General features: G+C 38.6%; 1 protein-coding gene across 3 annotated transcripts in view; it reads left to right on the top strand.

Moving 5' to 3' along the window:
- The first annotated feature begins 146 nt into the window (after positions 1-146).
- PLEKHA7 (pleckstrin homology domain containing A7) overlaps positions 147-11,718 on the top strand; it is a 96,930-nt gene continuing 85,358 nt past the window's right edge. For all 3 annotated transcript variants that reach the window (XM_031061347.1, XM_031061346.1, XM_031061348.1), the window contains exon 1: positions 147-370. In XM_031061347.1, the coding sequence (XP_030917207.1) occupies positions 300-370 (71 nt within the window). In that variant the 5' untranslated portion in view covers positions 147-299. The remainder of the gene's footprint in view (positions 371-11,718) is intronic.

The following is an 11,718-nucleotide window of genomic DNA, read 5'->3' as shown; positions in this document are numbered from 1 at the left end:
ATGCGGTGCGGGGCTCCCGGACCCGCGGGCTGCCCTTGCCTCGCTCGCTCCGACAGTTGCGTGTTTATGATTTGGTAGTATGTGATGTCATGAGGGTGTTGGCTTTCAGGAATTTCACTACTGAGGAAGCAGTTTGAAATGCAGGCAGAATCCTCGAGACCTTCGAATGTGCGCTTGCTTTCTTTTTAGCTAGCTCTGAACAGAGGTACAGATGGATACGTATGTACATATTTTTATAATGTAAGGAATTAACATATGGAATATAGAAGAGGTTTAAGTGGATACAATACCTGAAGGCAATGTCGAGCCAGTCTGGATTTTCAAACTCCCTTCCTCTACCAGGATATCCATTCTACCAGGTGTCATGCAGGTATATTGTGTTTTAAGTTTTACCTTTTAACGCGGTTGCATATAGAGCTGTAGCATGATGAGTGTGTTAACTGATTTTTTTTCCCCCATTTCTTTGTTCTCAGAAAAAAATTATGAAATTGGAGAGTTAAACTGAAAATCATAAATACTATTTTATAATGCTATGTGGCTGACCTTATGGTTAAGTTCACTTTTATTTAAAGCAAATATTTTTATTTCTAAACATGCTAAATATTTTCAGAGTTTTTCTAAGTGGAAAAATGAAGTTGTAACCTTGGAGATTTTTTTTTAAAGTGAGTTACGTATTCAGATATTTCTGTCACTTATTGGGAGCTAGACATCTATGGTGTAGAGAAAAGGAAATGATATAGATTTCTAAAACATGAATGATTTTAAGTCTTTTCATGTATAATTACATAAGGTAAATAAACAGAAGTACTTACTGATGTTTTGCTTCTAAGGCAATTCACACAAAATGTGCACGTGTGAAAAGGTTATAAATACCAATGTTATGGTAAAGCTAAATTATAAAAGCTTCTTATTTTATCTTTTTGACTCAACAGTCCTGTTTTATTAATAATCCTCCTTCTGAAAGTGCTGTATAACAGTTTTCTAGTGAATGGTCTGGATCCTAACCATGAAATTACTCTTCCTGCTGTAGAAGAGTGTAATATTGCATAATAATTAGAGGGAATGTGTTACAGTACTTCTGTGGCTGAAAGAGCTCAGGTTTCTGGCACACCTTAATACAGGAATGTAATCTCTCTTTATTGTGTCTAAATCTGAAGTCCCTGCAACAATAACAGAGGGAGGGGAAAATGGGAGTTAGACAAGAGTTTTGTGCTATTACTCATCTTTCAGTAAGACACATGAAGAGGAGGATAAGAGAATAAGTCAGTTATTAACATACTCAGATCTAGAGAATGAATCTGACAGTCTCCATAAACTGCAGCAGAGACAGTGGTTAGTTTGGGTTAGTTTGGTAAGGCTGCAGTGATGGTCACTTGTGAGTAGAAACAAGAGTGATTCTGCATAGAGTTGATTTAAACACTTTTTAATGTGTTTCTTGAAATAAATTTACATATTTGTACCTCTGCAGCCTCTGTAGCACTACTGGGGCTGTCTGCTCAAGGGTACCAGATTTAGCCCTTGAGAGGTCAATCACAGTGACTGCTCATAGTTGGCTGTCCTTTGGCCTGACTTCAGTGGATGCTGAAGTCTAGTAACATTTCTCTTTTTTGTCTGGACATTTTTTGTGAAAAAAGACATGAATAAGCTGGAAATTAGACAAGAGAAATTCAGTAAATGGCAGCTGATGTGCAAACCTTCTTGTCCCACCCATGTGTTAGGTGCTTAGTCAAAGTCACAGCTTTTCACTCCTGCTCCTTAAGATCAGAATGTCCAGAGCCACAACCCAACTCCCAAGTTTCCACAGTGACCTTCTGGACAAGAATGAAGGTCTCATGAGTGGGTTCCAAGTCCTCTGTTGTGAAAAGAGAGAGATTATAGTTCCTGAACTTTTGGATCCCTGTTGCTTATCTGCATTTTGCTTTTAATTCTCTCCTTCTGTTTTTTACGTGGTTTTAAATAGTCATTCAGCATTTCAATGAAGTCTGTGTTTAATGCTTTTCAGATAAGATAATTAGTTTCTGTTATATGCAAGTGAGCTTATTAAGATCCTGGTTTATGTATGTAAAATTGGGTGGACTTACTGCCTTTAATGACTAAGTCATTCTGACTTTGCAGCTCTGTTTCAGTACCTAAGAAGAGAAATTCTTTGCATTGTCTGCAACCACTGATAACTCTAGAATGTGAAATTAGTACTCCTGCAGTCCTTTTAGAGCTCATCCTCCATGCAGAATTTTTCTTTCAGAATAGTAACATACATCCATTTTTGCTTGTAATTTTGTGTGTAGTTTTGGGCAGTAATGTACCTTACAGAGACAGGGCTGAATTAGTTTCCACTCTAGTTGTCATACTCTGGTGAGTGAACTTTTCCCAGTGAAACAGAGGCAGTGGGACTACTGTTTATCATAATTGGTTTGTGATCATGATTGGTTTGTGATCTCTAGTGGAAAGGTTAGTGTACATTATGCTAGACTTTGACTATGCTATATTGACATTATGCTAGACTTGACTATGCTGTATTGACAGAGGCATTCAATCCACTGCGGCTTGCTGCTGAGATGGCGTAAAAGTCCTGAAGAGAGTTCTGGAAAAGCTCTCTCTTCAGGAAGCTTTTTGCCATTTTTTTTGTAGACAAAACTAATTTTCCACAGATCAGAGTTGTCACTGGGATTGCTTAGTGTTCAGAATGGATTGTGCTCTCTGTTACGCATAAAGAATAATAGTTTTGGAATAGTATTTTTGTAGAAATGTGGATGGAGTATTGCTGGAAGCCTGTTCTAGAGGAATGCACAGTCAGTGTTTTGTTCATTTGTGGTTTTCTAAGATTGCTCAGGGCATTGTTTATCTTGGAGATGACCAAGATGCTGTCTCCAAATCTGGGTCACTCAGGGTAGCATGGTGTCCTGGTTTGCTGTGGATTATGGCATTGCCTTAGTCAGTTCAGCTTGGGGACTGTGTTTTTTATTGCAATTAATTTTTGGTATCCATGTAATGCAAAATTGGTGTTTCTTGCTTTTCTGTATTTGAACCAAATTTAGAGATTTATATGATTTAGTTCTATGTGATTAAAAATACCTCATTTTTTCTTTTATAAGGGTACAATAAAAGAGGTCTGATCTAGATGTTAGTTACAGAAAAGGTTCTATGTGATTGAAAAACACTTGAAGTAATTTATCATCTTTGTTCTGTTACTGATTTGGTATTTGATATAGAAATTCAGAGAAAATATGGCCATCTGTAATTCGTCTGTTTCAAGATAGGAAGCAGCAAATGTAGAATTTGTTGTTAAAATTTAAATGGTAAATTTAGCTAAAGTAAGCCTGCAAGTAAACCTGTCATTACTCTGGCTAGTATGGCATCAGCCACAGAGCTTGCATTTTTTCACTTGCTTCATCATGTAATGTTGGGTTTTCTTTGTATATCATATGGTGTAGAAGGAAGTCTGTTCAAAAGTCTTTCAAAACAGTCTTACCATGTTTGATTTTCATAAACTTAATCAGTAGAGATTAAGAACAAAGGCTGCACTCATGTCTTTCTCCCAGTTGCCCTGGTATGGCAAGAGCTGTTCATTGTAAGAACATTTGCTATCTCTCATTGCTTTAGGCTGCTAGACAAGAAGAGTGGAGTCTTGTGAGTATTTCTTTGGCAAAGAGAAGACATCTGGTATCCTAGACATGTTTCATGGGGGAAGCCAGAGCTGTCAGCTCCACTGGGCTGCCAGCAGATTATAGTCATTTTAGAAAACAGTTGTTTTTGTTTGGCTCACAGATAGACATTCAGGTGCAGTTTTGAATAGGAGTTACATCTCCTTCCTCACGTGGAGATGGGAGCTAATACAAAACCCAGCTGTGTCTCAGCTATGGAGCAGCTACTAGTGTTTTTGTGATGTAGTTGGAGTTTTGCTCGTGGACTGTGATACCCTTCATAAGGAGATTCCCCTTTGTCCTAACCAAACTCAGAACCTTCTGCGTGCCTGTGTAACACTGGAATTCCTGCTTCCAGCATGGCCAATGGAAACCACACTTGCAACAAAGGTCTTGGAATGGCACATGCTGTTGTACCTCTTCTGTCTGCTAATAAAGAAAAGGGGGAAAGCATAGTTATCCAGTTGTTGATAGTGAAAACTTGTAGTCTTGTGAATTCAGGAGGAGTCAATTGCACCTATGCAGTTGATTCTGAATGCAGTTAATGCAAATTCCATCCAGTCATAGCAATAGCCTAAGTTACTATAACTGAAACTAAGCAATGAATGTGCAGGAAAGGGAAGAGATTTTGCAGCATTAAGCCTCTGCTTTTCTTTTAAAGTGGGAGTCACTGCCCACTTCAAATGTTGCCTTTTGTTACAATCCATTTCTTAAATTTAAAAAACAGTTGCTGTATTTTAGACAGAGGAATAAATCTTGATTGCTTGCATGTTGTGCAGTGTTAGAAGACAGTGAATGCTTGTAAAGAAACAAATTTACTCAGTTTTGTTTGTAGCATAATTTGAAAAGTTTACCTAAATTAAAATCTCTTGAGAACTAATGTGCCCAGGCAAGTAGTAATCAAGAATAACAAAAATTATATTAAAACATTTGTTTGTTAGTGTTAAGGGAAGTCCTGGGTAGCTATTTAATATTGCTGTTCTGAATATTCAGCAGCAGGCATGTGTGTGACAGGGATTTACCGTTGCATTTTTCTTGGAATAACTAAATCAGTTGAGCAAAACTTCCTGTATTTTATGTTCTTTGCTAGTTCAGAGCCGTTGCCTTTCCTCTGTAGGGAGGAGAAAGGGGAGGGGGCAGAGTTTTTGACTAAATGGACAAAATATATGCAGGAACATGGTGTGCAAAATTCACGCTGGCCTTAGAAGCTGCTTCCCCATAGAATTTGGTTTTTATATATGGCTACAACAAAATGTAGCTTTCATGTTAGGAGAGGGAGGTTGGTCTCTGTTTTTTAGAAAGATAATTCCTTCTTCAGGGCTTGGGAAGAACTAGTAAGGAAAGCTGGTGCTGTAGGAATATATTAAGTTCGGATTTAGTTAAGAGAGGGAATGATTAAAATCTGAAGAGGACAGTTTTATGTATTTTATCCTCTGCAATATTTAAAATGTGGTCAGGCTATTTTTATATTAAAATGATTTAAACATGATATATATGTAATTGCTTTATAAGCAAATGAAAAGATTGCTTTTAAGCAAAAGACCTTTTTTTTCTAAGGGGCCTCATGATTAGAATGTTAGCAGTTATTTGGGCTTGACAGAACAAACAATGCATAAAAAAGCTTGCCATCATAAAATGTAACTCGTTAAGCAAGATTGGACTTGAAAAAAGAGTTCACTTGCAAGGAATAAATCTTAAGCACAAGGTGCTCTTTGAGAAAACAAAATGATAGGAAAACTGTTAAAGATGAGGTAGGTTGCAAGGTCATCTCTAACTTTTGTCCAGAGGACAGAAGCATGAGCTGGTGAAGATGTTGATTAAGGTGTGGGCTGCTGTTGTGGTTCCTCGTGGTGCTGCACAGCTTCCCTCCGTTCTTCCTTGGAAAGGTGGAGCTGGTAGGAATGCATCTCTTACAGAATGCCTCTGATAGGGCAAATCTCTTTGCTCTTCCTGATCTCTTACCTCTCCTTTGCCTGCCGGTCCCCCTTTTTTCCTCATTCTGTTTATTCTCCTTTTATCCACATTTTCCTTCTCTCCCGTGTCTTGTCCCATCTTAATTGGAAATGCAAAGTGAGTGTGAGTGAGCAGGAGATGTACACAATCCTGCCCCTAGCTCCCTGGTGAGCTGCAGGACCAGGTGTGGAGCTGTGTGTGCTGATGCTGTCCCAGGTTAAACTGTTGGCAGGGGTGCAGTGCTTGTTTCACCTCCGTTGATCTCCACTGGGTATTGCCTTCTTTAGGCATCTCTGTCACTTGGGGCTCCTCAGGTCTCTCCTTGCACGTTCCCAGTCTGGCTCGGGTTACACTTGCTGGGAAGGGTGTAATCAGATGAACGGGTGCCTGATTGCAACAAGTCATTTTACATCATTCTGCCAGGAAAGAGGAAACTCTGAGGGAAAATGTGAGCGTTATGATAATGGTGTCTATTAAGTGTCCTTAAAAGGAGGCAAAAAGAATAAACTGCATGTGGTGCAAAGCAGTAGCTCTGATGTGGACTGCTTACTTTTCTAATTAATTCTGACTGGAAGTTTGAATATTTCTTCTTGTTTACTTTGTGCTTTCAGGTATTTCAGGCTCTTATTCACAGAAATGTAATTGCAGTTCTTCTAATGACATTGATATTTGGGTGGCAGAACCAGTTACGGCAAGTTCCGCATGGCTTTTTTCTTAACTGCTGTTTTCTAGCACATTATTCATTATGAAGAAAGGAAAAAGTCTAGTGCAACTAGAGATTCAGATGTAAAATGTTTTGTACTTGCATTATTCTAAGGACTTCAGCATGAAGTGGCAGTTTGTTCCTTTATTTTTGGAACGTTATGCATTATTTCTGTTGATTTAGGGGAATTTGTGTGTTCTGAAACAAAATTTCGTCTGTGTTGGTATAAATGTAGGCTGACTAGGTTTTGTGAATGAGGATGGTTCTGAATTTTCTTTGGTTCTTTCTGTTACCACTTCTGCCTCAACAGACTAATCTACTTGCATCATTAAGTTAATGGATTATCATGGATCTTCATTTAGAAGTGTGCTTCTCAAAACTTCCTCTCTGATTGATTCTCTTGGAGCTGAAGGTGCCTGGATAGCTCTTGATTGCTTTTTAAAAATCCTTACAGGGATGTGTGTGGAGGTTTTCTGAGATTTAGTTGGAGTGTTGAGAGTCCAGGTTAAGCAGTAAAACATGGGTCACAAAATCACCCTGTAGCGCTGTGAGTTTATGCTCTTAATAGAATGGTTTTGGAAGTAAATATGGAAACTAAGTTTGAGTCTTAGCAATTCAGCCTATTGAGAAATACTGTTCTTTCTAGTATACATGAAGGAAAGCTTGGCTTGTATTAAATCCTGCAGTTTTAATAATGGTCCTGGAAGTGGTCCTGGTTTGTGAAGTATTTCATTGATAATCTGAGAAATGTAAACTAGAAATTTGTTACAGTTTGGATTGGAGGAAGAAAATTGGAGTACTGGCAGAAAATTTGTGAAGCATAAATTTGCAAGTTTCTTCTTTATGCAAATTCAGAACTTATTAAATCATAAATGAGGGCATTGCAAAAGCTTAAAAGTTGTTTTTAAAACAATTAACTGTAGGAAAATTAAAACTAATGCTGTGATTTATGTTGATATTTGAATAAGTGTCTGCTAATATTTGAGTTATAACAAATTGTTAAATATAGATTGTATCTATTCAAATCAGATGTGGGTTATATTTAGTCTCACTTTTCATGCTGTTATTTTGGCAGGTGTGTGATTTATGACATTGCTAATCCAGTTTCATGAGTCCTGCAATTCATTTGAAGGACATCTTCCTGCAGGAAAGGAGAATAAATTTGAGCACTTAGTAAATGGATGCTTATATATTCCATTTTTAGACCTTTAGCAGAAAACCAGACTACTTTTTTCTCACATGCTGAGTGAGGAGAGCCATCTTAAATAAGACTCTTACTTAAGCAGACTGTTGGTCCTGTTGACGTGGAAATGCCTCTGTGCTGCTGAGATGACTGCAATGCAGATAATGCTGATGGTGCTTGCCTTTTCAAAATTTACATCAGGTTTTCAGCTCCTGCTAGAGGTTTCATTCACTCATGGCTTTGGGTGAGGAATAAGCATCTGCTGAAACAGACAATTACAGTGGAGAGGGCTGTAATGGCTGAGATTATGAGCTCATGTGGGGAGGGTGCCAGGGCACTACACTGGGATGTCTGTCTGGGCTGTGACCTGCCCGAGTGAAAAATCTCATCCCATTGAGCACTTCCTCAGAAACTGAGACCTCTGTTGTTTTCAGACATTGTTGCATGTCATTCTCTTTCCTTGGAAACTCTTGGGTGTTCTACCCTTAAACTTTGCTTGCTGTGGCATTGCTGGCTCAGTTCTCTGTTCCCTGTGGCTCCTGCCTTCTCATGTAGTGGGACTGCATCTCTGCTCTGTTCTTTCACTTTTCACATTTCAGCTCTGCCTGCACTTTGCTGCCCCTCTCCTAAAATGTTGCAGACCTGCCCGTTTTCTCTTTGGCTTTGTAGAGCCTCCTGTTAGAGACCTTGTCGCTCTGCAGGGCTGCTGCAATATTCTGGGAGCTCTGTAGCACTTCCCCTCCTCTTCCCTGTTCCTATCTAAATAATCCACATTTTACCTGCTGCTTTAACTACATCATCCATTTGAAAAATCCGTTTCTTGGCTCTCCTGTTAAACTGCATCAAGTTCAAGCTTGTCTTTCTTGCTTTAAGACATGTCATTAGCTCTGTCCCCACTCTGGTTTTTTACAGGTTACTCCCTCTGCTTAAGCCTATTCAGAAGTGGATGTAATAAAAATTACTTGCTTTATGCTTGTGTGCTGTTTACCAGGTAAGATTTCTGGATTTGAAATACATCCTGGTTTATAGAATTCATAACTGTCGGTTATTCAGTTATTAGTGTTCTGAAAAATGTAATTGTCTGGTCTTTCCCAGCTTTTGGCTTTTAATGTTTTCCATTCCCTCTTCCTGTCCCCTTTCAGGTAAAAGCTAGAGTGTTGCCCTTCATTTTCCTATAGCTGCTCTGTCTTTTCCATTGCTCTTAAAAAACAAAAAAGATTGCCTGAAGGGAATAAGGAAAGTAAAAGAAAAACTTAGAGCATTACCCATAATTGTGGAGTCTTTTAATTGTGCCTTTGTCTTCTGTTGGAGAGAGTGAGGTTTGAGGTGATTTAACAGGTCCAGAAATACTGTTCACAAGAGTTTCTCTGCTGTGACTGCAGTCAGCATGTGTGTATTGATTGGAAATAGGTATTTGTATTGCAAATCAACTGGATTTCACTTAGAATGATTTTCATGTGTGTCCACCAGCTATTTCTGGTGTTTTAACTCCAGCTTTTCTGAGCTGTTCTGTATCCCTGAAGAACAGTAGGAGGTGTTTGTATAGCTTTTGAATGGTGAAAGATACGGCAAATTTTTCATTCTGATTTTGGCTTTTCATGTGGAAACCTTCAAGGCAGGTTTGTTTTCTCCCTGCACTGTATTACCATAGATGGATAAAATGCAGAATGTGGCCTGTGTCAACTTGTTATACTAAAATCTCAGTTCACAATTTGGAATTAAAGAAAAGCAGCATGGATCTATTAATGCCTATTAAGAGTCTTTCATGTTCCCTGGCAGAAGTGTTTTTCTTTTATGGATTTATTGCTGCTGTCTGCTGGGCTTACTTTATTTCCATGTGCTGAAAACATTAGGCAAATGTGCAGTGGATTTGGTAATGTAAACTTTTCTATTGCTTTGCACCATGGGTCTTGATTTCACTCCATTGTACTTGCTCTCTGTATTCTTTTCTGCCCACTCTCACCCTGCTGGGTCATGATGTGCTGCATTTCAGATGCTAAAAGCTCCTGAAGATAAGCCCCTTATTTTTAAGTACAAGCTGTTCTGTAAACCTGAATTGCTTAAATGTCATAATTTTGTGTAATTTAAAACCTAAATTTTCCCAACAATCAAAGCATTGAATGTTTGTACTTTCGAAGTCTGCATAGTCTACTTACTGCAGTGATTTGAAATAAACTTCCTGTATATGTTATCAGTATTAATGTATATTAAAATAGTATTCTAAAATATTCTCTACTCTATCTGGTTTCAGTTTAAACTTGAGTAAAGTGTGGTTTGTAGAAGTCCACAAACATACTCCCATGATCTTTGTTTTTTGTATTATGAGTGAATTTTTGGAAGTTGAAAGTGTTACAGATAGAGAGTCACTGGCAGCATTTATTCTTTCCTACTTGAGTAGAGGATGTGTCAGGAGTTTGACTGCAATAGGAATTTGGGCTGAAGTTCTCTGAAGCAATGCTGGTGCCTAATTATTTCTGTTAAGCAGTTGTGTCCCAATACATGAATCTATTCTGTGCTGTTATTTTTAAACTCTTGCCTATTCCTTGGTTGCTTTTCCAATTGTGAATATCCTCATGCTGCACATTTGTCTTGACAATTTATTCAGCTTCTCCTTGCATCACATATAACATAGTAAGCCCTGCTTGAGTGCTAGCCAGAACTTTTTTGGTAGAGTGATGATTGTTAATCTGCTGATCACAGTGAAGTGCTCTGATTTGGAAGTGGAGATGTGTAAGTGTTGGGACATGTGTCTTGGATCAAAGCTGTGCATGTGTGTTTACTTCACAGAGCTCTGATGAAATACTGGCAGCCTTGACTGGAGCCCAGCCGGAGGCACCTTGTGTTGTGCAAGCAATTGTGGTTCAGGTTTAGAAGTGTAGTTCAGATGGCTGAATCAGTTCTTTCAAAGAAAGAAACCCTTTTTGGACAGTGGAAAGAAAAACTGCTGTAGACCAGGATTGATAAACTCAAACAGCATGAATTGTCCTGTGAGAATCTGCAGGAACTGGTTGGAATGTAAGAGTTGCTTTGACTAGGCTTCTATGCTGCTGTTAACTTCCTTATCCATAACAATATTTATTTACCTTTAAAGCCTCAAAGTCAGAGCCATGCCAACCACCATGATACTCAGTACTAAGGCCATCTCTTTGAGCTCAAAACATCATTGGTTTCCAAATTAGCATCTCTGGCTTTCTTTCAGCTGCTGATTTATTCTGGATTCAAAGTTGTTATGGTAGAGCTTGGGTTGTGATGTGCTCATTTGCACATGTTGCTGTGTTCTATGGGGAGTTCTCACACAGAAACTGAGGAAGTTTTCTTTGGTGATTACCAGCACAGAAAGCAGAAGTAGGAGGTACCCCTAGGACCGAGGTGACTTCTCAATATTGCTATCAGACAACGGGAAAGCAGCTGCATGCACATCAATTACATTTTCACAAAACCCCCTATAGTTCTACTGCCTTGATCAGATGTGATTGGTAATTTGGTGGTTGCCTAAGCAGATGTCTTGCATTCTTCTGGAAAAATGCTGCCAAAATAATGAGATCAGCAGCAGTCACACAAATGGTGCTTCAAGAGATGAGGATTGTTTCCCTGTGTCCTGGCTTATATCTACCATCTAGTTTGGTCTTCTGCTGCCCTTCTTTGATTTATTCTGTTTATTTTGATGGGTGTTTGTTTGTTTTTAGATGAAAATGGTAATAATTTAGCCATACATTCATAATGTACAACACACTTGTGTTTTGAAAAGTACCAGTGCCCTGCAGTGTGTTTCAAAAAATGTGTTGTCTGTTTGCTGCCTGTTTGGATCGCTGTGTTTTGGTGCTTGCATGAAATTACACAGGAATCTAATCTGATGGATGCATGGTCACTGAGTAATCACTAGGAATGCTCTTGTAAGAGTATCTCTGGATTAATTCTTTGAGGATTTCTTTTGTTGTTTGATTAGTGAAGAGCAAAAGATTTTAAACTCTGATTCTAGTGCCAAAGGACACTTACATGAGAGGGACAGCTGGTATGGGTATGGACTGGTGTGGACAACTGGGTACAGTTTTGAGGCAAATAATTTTGTGGTGTAAACAAAGGAGAACATTTTCTCTAAATATTAAAATTTCTAAGTATACAGCAGAGTATAAAACGTGCATTTTTTCCATTTCATACTTTGGAAGAGGTGGTTATAGCTTTAACTTGGAATTTGCTTTCCCTAAAGTTAAACCGCGTGCTGAAATTTTGCATCCTTA

Source organism: Geospiza fortis, unplaced genomic scaffold (assembly GCF_000277835.1).
Source record: "Geospiza fortis unplaced genomic scaffold, GeoFor_1.0 scaffold327, whole genome shotgun sequence".
NCBI classification, from domain to species: domain Eukaryota; kingdom Metazoa; phylum Chordata; class Aves; order Passeriformes; family Thraupidae; genus Geospiza; species Geospiza fortis.
This window is presented reverse-complemented; position numbering and strand designations above follow the sequence as displayed.